The sequence below is a fragment of the Salarias fasciatus genome, chromosome 16 (genome assembly GCF_902148845.1).
Source record: "Salarias fasciatus chromosome 16, fSalaFa1.1, whole genome shotgun sequence".
Taxonomy (NCBI): domain Eukaryota; kingdom Metazoa; phylum Chordata; class Actinopteri; order Blenniiformes; family Blenniidae; genus Salarias; species Salarias fasciatus.
The window spans coordinates 22,264,220-22,282,742 of NC_043760.1; the positions used below are offsets into that span (position 1 = coordinate 22,264,220).

The window sequence follows — 18,523 nt, forward strand, 5'->3', positions numbered from 1 at the left end:
ACTTTGTTGTGCAGTGAGGCCCTCGAAGACCTTCAGCTTTTGGGCTTGTAACACTTGTGCTGGGTAGATGAGCTGGTGTGAAGACCACATTTTTTTTTTTTTTTTTTTTTGGTTGCATATTATAAACTCACTCCTCATAATCAAACACACCCCGACAGACTGAGTGATTTGTTATTTTAACCTTCAGCGAGATTTTGCTACCCCTGCCTTTCTTTTCATTTCATAAATAGCTCATAAAAAAATATGTGATGTTGTACTGCAAGCAACTATTCTCAACTAATGAGTCATTAGACTAGCATGGAGCAGCACTTTTAAACACACATCTCATCAGCTATTTGTGAGAAAAGAGTAAAAATACATGCCATTTGGTGCATATACAAAGGTGAATGTTACATATTGATCGGATGTAATGTGTCAAACATTATGCATGTTTGTTTTGGAGTGCTATAAACCACATAATTCTACATTTCACGTCACATCATGAGCACAGAGGAGAGAATTTATTCAGATATTTTTGGCAAATACATATCCCTAATGATCCTCTCTGGTAAATCTGTGAACAGTGGAACATTGTGCAGCCTGCATGCTTCTCTCTCCGGGATCATGAACAGCTGCTTGCTCATAATTATGTTGTCATTCATTGTTATTTGGAAGAGGAAACTCGGACTGACAGCTAGGATTTTTTTAAGTGCATTTCCGGACACTATATTTAATCACGCTTGTATACAGTAATATGAACTGCTTTGGGGAAATTCCACATGAGCTGCGAGCGAATTGCTATCGCCTTCGTTTTAAGGGAAACTATGAACTCCATCTTTCTCCTTGGGACATTTTCCACCAGAGCTGGTAGATTTGAAATAGATTTAAGAGCTATCAAAAAAAAAAAAAAAAAAAAAAAAAAATGAAAGCGAGCCAGAAAAAGGAGAAGGGTATGGATTGAGATGGAGAAGTAGCAGGCTGATTACAAGGTGTCAAAATTGCCAGGAGCAAGAAGGTGAAAGCAATCAGGGGTGAGAAGAGTGCAGCATTCGTGAGGGGCAACTAATTATCCATCTCATTTGTGGAGAGAAGCATTTGAGGCAGCTCTAACCCACTGAATGGTGACAGATTGGTGCGGAGGAGAGGGGAGGTGTTAGAACAATGGAGCACAGCTCACCATCATTACTGCATGCTAATCAGCAGTGCTTCTGCACCGCCAGTCGGTGCTGCAGAGAGTTCGGGGAGACGGGGAAGTCGCCGGCTTCAGGGGACCACAGTCATTTTCCAAGTAGGGATGAGAGGAAGGAAACCGAGAAGTATAGCTGCTGGCACTCCACCACTGCCTATTTGAGGTTGGAGGTTATCCTCGGCAGAGAATGATCTCTGCGGTCGCTGTTATCAGCCCGTGCTTGCAAGATGTAAGCACAGTGAGTGTTGACAGTGCTTTTAAGTGCATTAAGAAGAATAATGGTTCATTATATGGTTTCATGCACAACATACACCAGAGAATTGTCATTAAAAGTTTGAATCACAAACACAAAGCTGTGTAGAGTAAGTTTTAGATTTAGAGTCGTTCCCCACTATAAAAGCCTGCTTCTGTGTAACGAGAATATTTTACACTCTGATAGATATGGAAAAGTCACATGAAACACTTAATGATATAAAGAAGAGGTGTTTGGAGATGTGCAACGCAAGAAAACCTGTGTGAATACAAGGAAGCAATGCAATCTGAAAATATATGGGCTTTCACATAAAAAAAAAACACCCTTTGAGTAGGATCAAAATACATATGCCATTTAAAATTTTAATGAAACCTGCTAAAAACCTGTTATCCTTTAAGCATTGACACACACACACACACACACACACACACACACACACACACACACACACTCATATATATATATACCGCACACACATTCACTCTAAGTCCTGCTTAATGAAGGTGAAAATGGAAAACATATGCATGGCTGGGTCATTAAGTACACTATTTTCTGTATGTAAAAGGTAAGATCAGTCAATTTTGCATGAGACTCATGGAGCGGCATTGCTTTGAACGCATGTCAATTCAATATTGAGGCTGTACTTTTGCAAAGGCCTTAAATTTGTCAGCAGTGTGCTGAGAGGGGTCCTCCCTCATTAACATACATGAGTAGGACAGAATGGAAGGAACGCCTCACAGCAGCACTGTGCGTCCCAGCGCTCCGCTCCAACAATAAACCTGAAGCAGTTATTATCAGCCACTTGTGTAAAAATGTATAATTGCAGAGCTGTTGTATTTCATTGCATAAACCTGAAGTTAATAAAGTGACAGGTAGGAGTACATGAATGCAAATTGGTCAAAAACTACATACACTGTTTTTTCTTTAATTCGTTTTTTTTAAAGTTACTTAGCTGAACTTATACTTACTCTTTCTTCTTTTTTCTCCTCTCACTCTCTTGTTTTTTTTTAACAGTTGACTATATATTGCATCGTAATTGTTTCACCTGTATTCCTCCTGGCATCACGTCTTTGTGTTTTCTCTCTGACATTTACTGATATTAAGCAATTAGTGTAACATCAGTACATCAGTAATATTTATATTATCTCATGTCAATGAAACAAACATACCTTTTCCTTTGCTATTCAGTGGCTGTTTTATAATTGCTAAAGCATGTCGGCAGAAGAGGCACCGCTCCAACAACTCATTATTTTCAGTCACTTTAAGATTTTTAAATTGTTTAGAGACTGTTTATGAGCTTGTGCGTTTGCCAAGAACCTATAAGACAAGGATGGAAAAAAAGAAAGAAGAAAGGAGAGATTGTTAAAGGGGTTTAATCGAATGGAAACAAAACAGAGAGATAGCAAGTGGATTAAGGTCACATGGCTAGAATGGCCTCTTCACATCAATGTCGTTTAGATAATTAACAACTTAGGAGAGAAGCATATTCAACTGTCTGTGCACTGGTCACCGTTGGCATGAGAGACTGCCAACTCTCATGGCGTCGCGAGCCGAGAGTATCACCTCACAGTTGTCTTGCCATGCGTTGGGCTCCTCGTGCTCTCTGTGCAGAAGTGGTGGAGCCGACTTTTGTGTTCGATTAAATGTGTTGAAGCCGTCGCTGCCTGTGCAAAGTCTCAGAACAGCCCCGCTCGCTCCGTTGTGTTTGTTTCAGTGCTGGTCTGAGAGCCCTGATTTCTGGAGCAGAGATTTGGCAGTCACAGCAAGTGATGACAGAGGCAGTGGTGAGATCGCACCCGGAACCCCAGAGGAGGCTCACATTTCAGGCGGATGAGAGGTCCGTTCAATACACAGGGCACAAAAGCACTGATCAGCGGCGATGCCATTGTTCTGATATTCCCATTGTTCAGCCGCTACAGCAAAGACCACTTTCATTTCGACTTAGTGAAGGTTGGAGTGTTTGGTATTTGTAAACTTCTGAACTTTTTAAAGACATTTGGCTGCCAATTTGAGATAACTGTACAACCGAAAGTCTGGCTCTCAAGATGTCATCCTCCTGTTATTTTATTGTCGCTGCTAAATCAGTGTAGGTTGTTTTTCTTCATGACACATGGGGGTGGGAACCGAGCATTGGGATGTTTGCAGAATTGTAACTTGCAATTCAAGGGTTAAGGCAGCATGAAAGAATCCATTCTCGGTTTAATGACCTAGCCTTGCTGGGCGAGGACGACAGGGAACATGCTCTTGACTTGTACTGAATTTGCCAATTAACACCTCCAATAACATGCTGCCTCTGAACATCACCAGTGTAGAGAAAGGAGGAGCAACTCTCATGCTTTGTTTTTCAGCCTCTGATCCTGTAATGATAAGGTCTGCAGTTTCTTCATATACAGAAAAATGATTTATCCTTATACACGGTTTGATTTTTTTTCCTTTCATCTTACACTCCTCTATGAATTGCAGTCCCCAGTTTTGAGACTGGCATGTGAAGTTAGAAACATTTCATATTTCCACGTGCCGCGCGGATCCTTATGTAGTTTTTGGACATTCTATTTTTTGCACGCAGCCATATGGCAGTGTGCAGCTTCAATTAGACACACGGCTGGTATCTAAGAGACACCGCGCTTGATCTTCTTATTGTTATACAGGAAAAATACAACAGTACTGTCCTTGATAGATATATCAGGAAGAGAGATCCTTCCCTTCAAATAAGGTCCCCATTGTAGTCACCCCTCTGGTTTCACACATGCTTATCAGACTCCCAAACAACACCTAGTACAGGTGTGAATATCAAAATCCCCAGTGAAAATCACAGTGGGTATTCTCATGTTGTCTTCGGAGTCCTCTTACATACAGTAGTGGCTTTGCATTAGGGCCGAGATGCTGCTGGCTAACAGCAACTGCAGAAACACCTTTGGCTAAGTGTAAGGTGGACCTCCTTACACCAAATGCACTTAATGACTGAAGAACCAGCACCCCGATCTAATTGAAAAAAGGTGCCTAAGTGTACAGTAGCTGGTTATTGCTCAGTATAATCACACCATAACACAGTACTTTCACAATTCATTAACAGGTACTTTCACAATATACAATAATTGAAAGATGGATGCATAATTGATAGCGGTTCACACCGCGGGGAAAGTGCAGCGATCCATCTAATGGTACTTAGAAAGTGTAGTGGGCTGGGATGAAGAAGATGCCACTTGAGGTGTCATCTGTGTACGTTCGCGACGAGAAAGGCCTCATCTTAACACTTTGTCAACATAACAGATACAAACACTGTGAAGATGTTAATCATGCTCATGCTAGTAAGACCGGGGAGCGATTCGCCGCGCACGTCCTCGAGGTGAGCGGATCAGCGCTCTCATTCTCGTGCTGACCACCTCTGTGTCATGTCGGCGAAGGATATGAACCTTGTTAGCGATGCTACATACAAATCAATTCATTTATTCAGTGTTAAGAAACCATCTGGCTTGATCGGAGCTGAAAGTCATTCTGGCAGGCCCGCTTCCTGACTGACACCTCATAGAATTAGTGGGAGGACGCCTTAATTTACCGTCTTTGCTCAGCTCGGACTGCACGCTTACTCCGCTTGCGCTCCGTGATGAACTGAAAAGTCTTCGACGAACTCCAGTTCCCCCAAGTCTTTGTTACAGCATTGAACAGATTCAGCATATCTAGTTGTTTATTAGTCTTAGATAGTGAGATATAACACTTTTTGTGTTCTCTTTGTGGAAGCTGTGAAAATGGCACGCCATATGTAATACACTTGCTTGCTGCTGGTCTTGCCAATTCCCCCAAGATTGGTAATTCCTGTGCCAATGCTCACACTCTCTCTTTGTCCTTGTGATTTGATTGAGCTTGTTGGATTGGACGGGTTTTCTTTCTCGACGCTGCGTCTGCTGTTTAGCTGTTGACGTGATGTCACTCTCAGTCCAGTTAAAATAACCATTTGAACCAGAACATACGTGCTCGGTTGTACCTCCGAGCTACTGATAAACTGAAATAGAAAATAATAATGAAAAAAAGAAAAAAAAAGCAACACACATTGTAAACAGACATCTACGGCAAGCCGGGAGACAGACATAGAGAAGCCAGAAGCACCAACGTGCGCTGCTTTCTTTTTTTTTTTTTCCCCCCCTCTTCTAATTCTCCACTAAACAAATTGGCTGCATATTTTGTTCACACCTTGTGCAACTTGGGGATAGTGAGCGCGGCTCTCCCTCGTCATACCTGTGACAACAACCTGCAAAGTGCTCCCAGTGCCCTAATCTGCAAGGCAGAGACCTGCTGCTGCCGCATGTAGATGTTGTTTTCTTTTTCCGTAGACGCTTGTCCCTGTGGTTTTTACATTTACACACCCACCCAGAATCGCACAAGGTAAAAGAGAATACGCGAGCGTCTCACAAACGACCATTTTTTTTCTCTCCCCCCCCCTCAAAAACATGTTCGTGTTCAGTGGAAGGCAATAAAGGCATACTGGTGGTGTTTGATTTAGAAATGGCAGTCAGACCGCGATTTTAGCATCAACAGATGGCCAGTAGATTGGTTTAAATGAGTAACACCACTGCCTGCTTTAGAGTTGGCTCAAGTAGTAGAGTAGTGTACTACTGTCTTCTCATATCTCCTTGTGTGAATGATGATGTCACCGTGATAGATGCTGCTCAAGTGGGATCGGACCTGCTCAGTGATGCCTGTAGAGACCGGCGCTGGGAGATCCCTGTCTGGCTGCATTATTCAACAATACTCCTTTACCTCTCCCAGGGAGAAGGGACTGCTGAATATTTGAGAGGTGGATTTGATTTTTTATTTAAGTGTATAGATGTAGATGGGAGAACCGGGAGAGGGGGGGGGGGGGGGGGGGGGGGGGAATAGAGACGGTGCCAGTCGGTGCAGCCTGGATGGTCACCAAGGCAACTTGCCGAGTTTTTCTGACTGATCTACGGGACTTCTTGGCTGTATCACCGGGGGACGTTTTGGAGAAGTGTGCTACTTCGAGCGCCTTTTGACTGCGACTAGGAGTTGACGGATCATTGATCATTTTAGTTTCGCAATTATGTGTACCAGTTGGTTTACAATATATCAGCCACTTGTATTTTCAACCGAAACAGGACGCGGGCCCATCATCACACCGTGCAGAAAGCATCGGTACAGCTCAAACTGGAGGTCAAGATTTTGTGGAATGTGGTTCACGCAGCAAAAAAAAAAAAAAAAAAAAAAAAAAAGTAAAAATCAGGTAGAAGGTTGAGGGTCTCCTCTGGAATCCCAGCCTGTTTTGTTAAATTGAATGAATCAATATTTCATTTGCAACATAAGAAAGGAAATCTGCTCATTGATAACATACCAGACATTGTGCCAGACAGTGATAGCCTATTTTCAAAACGGCACTGTAGATGACAAAAAAAAAAAAAAAAGAAAACATGACTACAAGAACCACTGCTCAGATCCTGATGAGCCAAGCTGAGTATTGATCCATCTGGCTCTGGAGACACTGTCATGTCACCTTTGCATTTAAGTGTTATCTTGTCAGCTTCAAATGATCTAGCTGTCAGTTCTGGAGCGAGCCGGCCTGTGTGATGCTGCTTTGTCTCTAATGTCCAGCTGTTGCTGCAGCAAGACGTTCCAATCCATTGTTCAGCTCGGTCAGGGTGTATGTGAAGGTCTAGTTGTGTGTATTTGGATTTTTAGAGTTTTAAGCAGATAGATGCTGTCTGAAGATATTTCCACATCATCCATAACGGATGTCTCTTAAACCCGAAGAATGAATAGCTGTGATTTTATACTTCTCTGTCCTTGGTATCACCCATTCCCTTGGACAATTATGGAGACAGCATAAAATGAATGCTATCAGAAGCTTGGTAATAGCACAAATGAAGTGCAAATTGCTTATAAAAGGATTTTTTTTCAGCCTTAGTGGGGTTCTAGTCTTGTGGTAAAAGGGCACAAACTCTCTCAACCAAGGTGTGGTAACAGGGTGAAAATTTGAAAGCATATCCCCCTCCCTGCTAATGTCGCCCACATTATGCATTCCACTCAGCGTTAATTTTCATGTTTTCACCCATGTTTGCTGTAAATGTTTTTTTTTTTTTTTAATGCCTTTCTTCTACACAAGCCAGTGTCCAGTATCTAATTTAGTAGCAGTGTGGCTGCTTAGTTTCCAGGTCATTTAAAGAGTGGATCAGTTCCTAACAGCTCTTGGAGATGCTGCAGGCCAGTGAGCATGTTGGGCTGCTATAAAAGCAACAGTAGGACATCGGCCAGAAGTTCACACTTGTTGGAGCATACTGGTGAGGCTGCGAAGATGGATTCTGTCTTGATTATACGGTACCGTCTGTATTTCTCGTCTTCCTAATCAGTGTGAAGCATTAGCACTCCCATTTCTGCAGCGTGCATCATCCTGCAGGACTTGCAGCAGCACGGATTTAATCTTAATTTTGCAAAACAAGGACAGCAACAAAAAAGGAAATGGATCCCTTTGCATTTTTTTTTAAATCTATGCTCACCTCAGTGGTAAAATTTCTGGAGAAAATAACCTGGTTTTCTACGTGTTTGTTTGTGACAGCCTTGGATGTAAGTTGGTGAAGACATAAATCATGTCAGATTTATTTTTCCTCTCAACTTGGAACATAGTTCTCTTCCCTGCAGAATTCAGAGCTGATCATTAACCTTTCCTTTAGTTCCTTCCCTTGCCTGGTCACATTTCCTCTCTATTTGGTTCCTGGCCCCATATGCCACTTTCCTATTTCCTGCCTGCAGACAGCAGGGAGTAGCTCTATTATCACCTTCCTAGAGCTGTCTTTGAATGTGAGAGGCAATTCCATTTCACTCAGCCATGGGGAGGAGGAGGAGGAGGAGGAGGAGGAGGAGGAGGTGGAGGTGGAGGTGGAGGAGGAGGGGGAGAAAAAGCACACCATAGAGCACGCCGAAATTGGTTTAGGTTTGCCTCTTATAGTGGAGTGTAAGGCTATGTTGCGCTCTCGGCTCGTATTTCGTAGATTTAGGGATTATAAGGCGCTCGCTCCATTGTGAGCGTGCAACGGTTCCGAGGTCCGGTTTTAAAATAAAGAGCAGAGGTTAAGTGCCGTGTATCATGTCTGTTTGTTGTGCGAACACTTTATCGTCAACTCCATTTAGAAGTCATCCTCTGAAATATTAACAATCCTAAAGCAGATATATTACGCTGCTGTGAAGCTGTGCTAAACATATCGAAGAGCCCTCCTAATGCTTTTCACTCTCCGGCGTGTTCGCTGCGTTTTGTGACATTTTACCCGGTGCCTGCGTTATTTTTGGGCTTCCCCGAGTTTTATTCCAGCTTTTATCAGCGTCTAGTTCTTTGGAATGGTCGGGCTCTTGACAATATTGCTCCTGGATAAATTAAACATGAGTTACGTAGAGTGATAATCTGTGGGCCTCTCTTTTCACACTGCATTCCCAATGAGCTGTGTGTTGGCCTGGTGTTGTTGCCTGTGATTTTAATGAAGATTATTCTTGTAACACGACAGTCGCCTGTTTGCTCCTATTCTCCCCCAAATATTTTCTCTTCAAATGGAGAATTTTTCTTTCTTTTTCTTACAATCTGTGCAACATTTGTGGTTGAATTCTATTTTTTTTTTTTTTTTTTTGCCTTATTTTTCTAACAGCAGGTTGACCCCCAGTTTATTGTGGGTGTTATTAAAATATTTAGGTAGAGGATCTTAAAAGTGGGTTTTTGAGTTGTTTTTGGATTAAACAGTCATCATCGTGTCACCCAAGTTATCGATTAAAGGGAACCCTGCAGACACAGCTGTGACTGGGTAATTAGTGCTTCTTTTCTTCCTGTCTAAGCACTGTGCTGTAGGCTGGCATCAAAAAAAAAAAAAACCCCAAAGCTCAAGTTACTGCTTATAAACCTTCTGGGTTTTTTTTTTTGTTTTTTTTTTTTCCTCCTATTGTTCAGATTTAGACTTGCACTGCAAGGGACTCTCAGAGGAGTGAGTGCACACTTCATAGCATGGCAACTCTTAAAATGGAAGCGGTGTTTTATAAATAATTTCAAAGTTACAAACATCAGCCTCACAATCACAGCGATCCAATGATATTCATTTGGCATAAGTCAGTTTCATTTCTGTGAGCTTTTCATCAGAAATGGCTTTAAAAAGTAGAGTTAGTCTGAATTTTTCATGCCGTGGGCTTACTGGGGACAGTGGCCATGTTCTTCACCCGCAGACGTCTGACAGTGCATGGCAGCAGAAATAACAAAATGGTCACAAACCCCAGCTGCACTCGCTGGGTCACACAGGCTCTTTAAAAATTTAAAGGGACTAGCAACAAACCAAACAGTTGATAACAGGTCAGAAGCAGGTGATAAAAGAAGTTTGGGCCGCTACATTAGATCCCCACACTAACTTTTGTGCTTCCTGACATTATATCCTCACAATTTGTGAGGCCAAATAATGCACATCAGACGGCGTGAAGCAGCAGCAGGCAGCGACTGCAGAGCCCAGAGGAGGAGTAAGATATTTCACAAGTGTTACTTTGCTGCAGAACTGGTATTAGACAAAATTCACACATCTATAATTATGCATCTATAATTTTTTTTTCTTTTTTTAACTAAGCGTCTTCTCTACACACAGGATTGCAGTTTTTCATGAAAGAGAAGATGGTTTGTTTCTCCATGAGAGTTGTGTTGTTTCCTTTGGAGTATGTTAATTGTCATGCTGTCATTGCCTGCATGACAGGGACTGAAGGACGGGAGTTAAAAATAACTCCCAGCAATATGTTCTTTGCCATCTGACTAATTTAAAAAAAGATACATAAATATGATAAACAAGCGAATCAAATATGAAGTCTCATATTAATGACCTGTCACACAGTAGTGTTGATGAGACTTTAGAATAAAACTAACCTAACCCTTCAAAAAAAAAAACATATTAGATTTATATACTTTGCAATGTTTACAAAAATGATAAACAACAGTTATTTTGCTTAAGTAAAACCACATTAAAGAGAGCTAAACTGTGTAATTCTATTATAAAATCTGAAGCGCAACAGAAATATGTGTACATACATAATATAATAGTCTAAAGGAAGCAATACGACTGGAAAAAGCTTTCAAAAGAAGGTGTGATAAAATGAATAAAACACATTTGATGAACTATATTGTACTGTGATGAAAAAAACACGAGTGATTTTTGTTTTTGGAGAAATCCCCAGAGTGCAGTTCTGGTATGGTATTAGAGGAGCAGGCATGGCATTTGTGTTTTCACTGATCACCACGATCACCTGTTCTGAGGTTAATTTGCCGTGAGCTTCTGTGGTGAAAAGGGAAAAAAACACAACGATCACATGCGAGTCTGGTCTGAATGGACGACCCTTAAAGGACATCAATAATGAGCAGGTGTAGGAGTGCACTTCTGCGTAGACGTGTGTCTCGGTGTGTCCAGGGAGGACCGCTAATAAGGGTTTAAAAGCCACAACTGTCCACTCCGCCCCTTAACAGGCCTCCAGCTGTCTTTTCTGTCAGAGAGCACCCTGATTCCCTCTGACAGAACAGATCACTGATGGCAGGAAACCACAAGGGGCGATAGTTATGTTAGCAAAGCACAAAGCACCTCCTCACTTGATTGGATTAGTCGTGCTTGTTAATTAAAGACTTCAGGTAAATCCAGGTTGTGCTGTTAAAAAGGAAAAGACACCAATAAAAAAAAGGCACGAAAGGAGGAAAGGAATCCTTCACTTTGATTTATTGATGGAAATTGCGATGTGACGTCTAGCAAACAACATATAAATAACTTAAAGGCCATCTTAAATGCATTCCCATGAAATTTTTAGTGCCGCTGTAATATAAGCCACTACCTGTCATGAATCCCAAATAACCTTGGCTCCATCCTCTTAGTTCAGCCCAGTGTGCCTCATTCCTTATTACTAGCCTGACAAGGAAATGTTTACCCATCCGACAAGAGACAAGCCATTTCATAGTCAGAAAAAGCAATTTCACCTGACTGGAGAGGCACACTATGTCCCCATATCCTTGCTGGCTATAATTTTGTTGTCATTTTGTGTGCTGTGATCGTATCATTGAAGTGACAGTGCTGGGCATTAGGTAAAGTCCCTAAGCTGGTGCTCACTTTCAGGCTCTTTCTCTCCTTGTCATTCACATTGATTGGATTAGACCCAGGTGGCGAGCAGATTCCTTTGGCAAAACAATAAAGAAATTTGATTTTGTTGCTTTAAGAAACATTAGTTTTATGCACACGGTTTTAGAGAGCTGCATTTCAGAAAGATTTTACACTTTCTGCCAAAAAAAGCCAATTTTTTCACAATGTTATTTTTAATTTTAGTGCTTTGGTTTAGCTTTAATACATCATAAACGTATTAAAGTCTCCATATGCACATATGTTATGTACATATGAAAAAAGATAAAGCTGTAAATGCTTTTTTTTTTTTTATCCAGTATAATGCTCAGCTGGTCAATGGAGGGTCTGCTCAAGGCAGCAAGCAGAGATCCCAACCTGCTCTACACTCCATCTCCCCCAGGGAGGATGCCGGCCACGCGCATAACAAATCAGCCCCCTCCACTCTGGTTATGTCCACTGGCGAACCCAGCCAATAACAAGAGGGCTCAGTCTGATAAACAGGCACCAGGAGCACCTGGGGAAACAGCGAGCTGCTGCATGGGTGATTCAACAATTGGTTTGTTCAGGGAAGGAAAAAAAAAAAAAAAACAACAAGCCTACTTTGCTTGTTAAAGATCAGTGATGGAAATGAACCATAATCCTGTAATGAGTAGAGCACAGAGTGGCCTCTTCTCCTCGGGCTCAGACAAGTCTGTGCTTGCATGTTTCACAGAAAACTAGATTGCTGGACCCAGTAGCCCTCCTACAATGACCCCTCTTGTTAGCTTCAGATATTAATGGTTGTTCATTAGAAATAGAAACTGGTTATCCAACAGTGCAATTCTCTGAGCCCTTATTTGCTTCCAGTTTTTTCTCTTCCAGGCTTGTCACACTGCAAGATAACTAGACCAAAAGTTACAGGCTGGATCAGAAATGGCCTCATATAATATGATACTTTCTTAAAATTTGATGCGCCCTCAACTCAGAAGTAGAAATCAGGGGAAATGGTTAATTGATCTCCACCTGCTCACTTGGATTATTGTCTGCAGATTAACTTCAAACAATTAAAGCTTAAAGTTTAGTGTGAACCTTCAGTATTATACCCAGATAGGCATTTGTTCATTGAGCTATTAAACCATATGGATTCTCTTCCAGCAGCTTCACTGGGATTCAATATTGGAACATTTCCAATGCTCATATTTTTTCCCCTGTTTTTTTTTTTTTTGTGTGTGTTTTTTTCAGAATTTATATTTATTCCCCACACTTACATTAACTGCATCTGTAATAAAAAGGAAAAGTAATAAATCAAGGGTCTCTTAATAAAGATTAATAAAGATTGTTTAACTGTGTTCAGGAAAAATGCCATATTTGTGGTTATGTCTACATTTCATCCTGTCCTGTTTCTTTCCAACTTCAATCGTCCACTGATGACAGCCATATAATGTACGATTAAACTGTTGTCACTGAGAAAACTGCTGCTGCTTGGTTATTTGGCCACCTTGCTTTGGGAAAGCATCTTTTTCTTCCAGTCAGCTGATATGATTGATACATTTACCTTGAAAACATCAATAATAAGCCAATCTTGAGAGAAACAAAGAAAATTCAGGAAGTTTTGAAACATATTCCCAATACTTTTTAAGTCATATGAGAATAATCCTATACATGATACATTACATAAGATTATAATGATTCATAATGCCACATACTCATTTACAGAAATATATACTTTTGAAGCTAAATATTATTGTGACTTTTGTCAGAACAACGTTTTCCAGCATGTTTTATCATAAATGGCACATAGAAGGTGTTTATTGTCACTAATTTCAGAGTCCTGAAACATCCTTAAATGGGTGTGGTGTTTCAGTGCATATCCTACAAAGGGTTAAATCAACGCCTTGAGCTCTTATAAGCTTCTTAAACCTGCGCTGTGAACGGACTTTCCGGCAGTTGAACCTGTAAATTAGTAATCCAGCGTTAATGCAGTGAAGAGTGGACTGTGCGGAGAGCCACTCCCCCTGAACATCTGTATGCGTTAACCTGGTAATAACCCTGTTAGTGGAGGATGCTGCAGCTGCTCCTCTCTGCTCTGGCGACTGAGTCACTGGAACCTGCAGCACCTTCACGGTCGCATTTAAATCAAATGGATCGGTGTGCTCTTTTCCCCCACCCTATCATATATTTACCGAACGCTCATAACCATAATGTTCAAACTCACTGTTCGAATTAGCACTTATCCTTCTCCCTCCTTGCTTCATGAATGATCTTTTCTCTGATTTTTGTTTCTTCTCAGGGAAATGAGACTATGTGCAACTATTATTTATTTATTTTTTGTAATATATATATATATATATATATATATATATATATATATATATATATATATATATATATATATATATATACATATACATATATATATATATATATTCAAATGTTTAAAATCAGCAGTCCCAGGCACAGTAAAGCTCTGTTATCAGTGCACCAGTTCATAACTTTCAGTGCATCAAATATTAACCAGCAGTGGGACTCATAAACACATCTTCAGCGGGACGCCATGATTTCACGCTATATCACAAACATTTTAAGGCATCAGAAGCACTGCCTGTCATGGACTGTCATTTTTTTTTTTTTTTTTTTTTTTTGGCGTGTTAATAATAAATCCGGGTTTCTTCGGCAGACATACTTTGGCACTCATGGCGCATAAATAGGTAAATAACGCGGATACAGGTAAATAAAGCGGCGGGGGCTGCAGAAAACGATCCTTATTGCTTTCGTTGCTGTTGGATTTTTATTTCTCCTTTTTTAAAAAGTTGATTTTTGTGTGTGTGTGTGTGTGTGTGTGTACAGGTGCGTGTTTTGACGAAGGAGAAACAGTGGGAGTCCATATGTTTTTAATGAAATATAGGCCCTTGTCACACTACAAACAAATCACTTTGCTCACGGCTCTCTCTTCAGATCGTCCTAATTAAGAGCTGTCTAATTAAATTACAGCCTGGAGTTAACCAATGGCGAGACTTGTTTCATTAGCAAAGCAGGCAGAGTGATGGAAAGAAAATCCTTCCTGATTGCAGGATGGTGTCAATTGGCTAATTTGCTGCCTCCGGTACCTCAAGTCATCGCAAAGGCGTTTTCATAGTGTTTAGGGAAAGGCGTGCGCAAAAAGCCTGTGATATAGGTTGAGCTAATAGTGGCTTCCTATTGAGCAATGCAGGTCGAGAATTGCATCTCGCCGACGAGTGATCTCTCCAAGAAATTTATGAATGTGGGCAGTGGCTTTTCAAGCTCCAATGGATCAGAGCTTTCGTTGCAGGACCATCCTATTATATCTGCAAGTGACAACCTGGAGAGAAGTTCACCTCTGAAAAAAAACTCCAGGGAGATGACGAATCAGTCAGAGGCAGACAATTTTCCCGACTCCAAGGACGCATCGGGGGACGTCCAGAGGGGCAAACTCTCTCCTGATCTTCACGGAGTCTCTGACATCCGTCATAATTTCGATGGAATTGCAGGAGAAAGGTGCATCTTTTCTCCGTCTACCCAGCCGCAGTCAGTCTCAGCAGCACCCAGTGCCATGTTCCCCTACCCGAGCCAGCATGGACCGGCGCACCCGGCGTTCTCCATCGGGAGTCCCAGCCGCTACATGGCCCACCACCCGGTCATCGCGAACGGAGCTTACAACAGTCTTCTCACCAACACTTCCCCGCAAGGCTACCCGGCGGCGGGCTACCCTTACGCGCAGCAGTATGGACACACGTACCAAGGAGGGGCTTTTTACCAGTTCTCCTCGGCGCAGGCGGGACTGGTTCCGGGGAAAGCGCAGGTGTATTTGTGCAACAGGGCCCTGTGGCTGAAGTTTCACAGGCACCAAACGGAGATGATCATTACAAAGCAAGGACGGTGAGTACCTGCATGTGCGCACGATCGAAGCGCTTTTTGGTTATTCCACGCACCTTTTTTTTTAATATAAAAAATATAAAAAATTATCCTAAGATAAAAAAAAAATCGTGTATTCGATTTAACTAATCATTTTCTATGAATAAAAATAAAATCAGATCGCTGATTACAGCAATGAAAAGAAATAACACATCAGATTTATGTTGTTTTTTTTTTTTTTGTAATGAGCGTCATTTGCCAAATCAGCACTCTTATTTTTTTTTCCTCCGTAGACGAATGTTTCCATTTTTAAGCTTCAACATTTCTGGCCTTGATCCAACTGCTCACTACAATATATTTGTGGATGTAATACTCGCTGATCCAAATCACTGGCGGTTCCAAGGAGGAAAGTGGGTGCCATGTGGAAAAGCGGACACGAACGTGATAGGTAAAACACTTCTTCAAATGATTTAATGTCAGTTTTAGTGAAAATCTAAGTTTTACTTAAACTATTAATATTTTTTAATCCATCTGTAATTTATCTATAATTCAAATTTATTTCATAAAGTCTATTTGTTGAGGAATAATCGTTCATGCACGTTTCTTTTTTTTTCTTGATGTTTCTGTTCTGTGCGTAATACTTGTAGGCAATCGGGTTTACATGCACCCGGACTCTCCGAACACCGGCGCGCACTGGATGCGTCAGGAAATATCATTCGGAAAGCTAAAGCTCACAAACAACAAAGGTGCTTCCAACAACACTGGACAGGTAATGAAGCGTAATATCCGATAATTAAGTGGCAAATGATTCTAAGTTTCATGTTTTGTCAGTTTCAAAGTGTTTTTCCTTTTTTCCCTTTTTTTCTTTTACTTGTTTTTGTTTTTAATTTAAATTGCCTGGCTTATTCTCATTGTGTTTGAGTAATATATTCAATTTAATGGTTAAAAACCAAATTAAATCGAGACTTTTTTTTTAAAAAAAAATCTTCCTTCCAAAACTTTAAAAGTGAGTTTCTGTCGTGCGTCTTCATCCGCGCCTCCAGATGGTGGTTCTCCAGTCTCTCCACAAGTACCAGCCCAGGCTCCATGTGGTAGAAGTGAACGAGGACGGGACAGAGGACACCAGCCAGCCTGGGAGAGTCCAGACTTTCACCTTCACCGAAACGCAATTCATCGCAGTCACAGCCTACCAGAACACCGACGTACGTGCTAATGGAAAATCTCACAGTTCCACCCAGCTGAAAGACGATCCAAAACAAGCATTTCCAGTATTAAAATATATAACACAGATTTTTAGTAAACGCATGATAATATAAGACAACTTTTCCTGCTTCTGCTGCTCGTTTCTCTGTGTGATTATATAATGAAGAAATACAGACTGACACTGTGGTGATAAGATCTCCTTACACTTCTTTTTTTTTTTTTTACATAATCACTGCATATTTTACCACAGATTACACAACTGAAAATTGACCACAATCCATTTGCCAAAGGATTTCGGGACAACTATGACACGTGAGTAATTTTTTTTTCTGTTGCATTTCTTGGTGCATCTCTATTTTGATGAGAAACATACTGCACATGTTATTCCTGTAGAATATTCACTGGAATTAATTCTATGAGGGACTTATGAGCTTTAAAAGAAAGCGTCCATATGATTATTCTATATTTAGATCCCAATGGCAGATGTAGAAATACATTTATATTTTTATTTTAACAGGTGGGAATGGCAAATGAACATAAATACTGATGTCCAAATATTAGTAAAACTGTGGCGTCGTGTTGGATGAAAATTAATATTCCTTTTTCATCCAAATCTTATTTTTTAATGCGAATACACATTTTGGTGTGTGATCTTTTGAAGATGGAGAACTTAAATACGAAACAAAGCCATTTTTTTAATTGTGCTAGAAACGACATCAAGAAGTCTGCATCTAAAAAAAAACACACATATGATAGTTGATGAACAATAATAACTAAACAGATGAGCCCCTGCTGACCTCAATAATTTGTATTTTGACCAAACGGGAACTATATCTGGAAGTTTGAGACCCTGAATTGTTTCCCTGTGTTTCTTCTCTCTCCATCTTTTCAGTGTCTACACAGGCTGCGACATTGACCGCCTTACTCCATCACCGGGTGACTCTCCGCGTTCACAGATCGTGCCGGGTGCGAGATATGCCATGCCTAGCTCTTTCCTGCAGGACCAATTTGTCAGCACTTATGCCAAATCTCGCTTTCACCCTGGCGTGGGGACTGGTCCTGGCACGGAGCGCAGCGTCCCACTCGGCAACAGCTTGCTGTCCCCGCAGCAAAGCGAGGAGCCCACTGTTGCCACCCCCCCGCAGCGATGGTTTGTCACCCCTGCCAACAACCGACTGGACTTTGCCGCCTCGGCATACGACGCCGCTGATTTCGCCGGTAACGCGGCCACCTTGCTGTCCTACGCGGCGGCCGGAGTGAAGGCTCTTCCCCTGCCGGCCGCGGGCTGCTCCAATCGGCCCCTCGGCTATTACGCAGACCCGTCTGGCTGGGGGGGACGCACGCCGCCGCAGTACTGCGGCGTAAACGCCAAATCCGGCTCGGTCTTCTCCTGCTGGCCCGCCAACTCCATCGGCAGCAGGGCCGGGGCCAGCTACCTGTCCGAGGAGGGCGACTCCATCACCACGGAGAGGTCCCCGATCGGCGCGTCGGAGGAGGCCAAACCCAAAGACATGACGTCCGAGTCGAACTGGATAGAGACGCCGTCCTCCATCAAGTCCATCGATTCCAGCGACTCTGGCATCTTCGAGCAGGCCAAACGGAGGAGAATCTCCCCCTCGGCCACGCCGGTTCCAGAGACAGTGTCCCCGCTGAAGTCAGAGCTGCTGGCCTCCAGGGAGTGTGAGAAAAACTGCACAAAGGACATCGGTTATTACAGTTTCTACCCTCACAGTTAAAACAAAGACCTATCTATCTATCTATCTATCTATCTGTCTATCTGTCTATCTATCTATCTATCTATCTATCTATCTATCTATCTATCTATCTATCTATCTACAGGTTAATCAATAAAAGAAAAAAAAAATGACGAAGGGACTGTCACATATCCACAGTAATGGCCAAAGTGTAAATTCTACGACTTCTTTCTTATTC

At 41.7% G+C, this 18,523-nt stretch overlaps 1 protein-coding gene across 1 annotated transcript in view; it reads left to right on the forward strand.

Annotated features, from left to right (window-relative positions):
- Positions 1-14,638: 14,638 nt before the first annotated feature.
- Positions 14,639-18,523, forward strand: part of tbr1b (T-box brain transcription factor 1b) — a 4,449-nt gene continuing 564 nt past the window's right edge. The window contains exons 1-6 of the mRNA XM_030112654.1: positions 14,639-15,412; positions 15,682-15,836; positions 16,036-16,157; positions 16,432-16,590; positions 16,842-16,903; positions 17,484-18,523. The exon at positions 17,484-18,523 is cut by the window's right edge and continues 564 nt beyond it. Of these exons, the coding sequence (XP_029968514.1) occupies positions 14,721-15,412; positions 15,682-15,836; positions 16,036-16,157; positions 16,432-16,590; positions 16,842-16,903; positions 17,484-18,327 (2,034 nt within the window). The 5' untranslated portion in view covers positions 14,639-14,720 and the 3' untranslated portion in view covers positions 18,328-18,523. The remainder of the gene's footprint in view (positions 15,413-15,681; positions 15,837-16,035; positions 16,158-16,431; positions 16,591-16,841; positions 16,904-17,483) is intronic.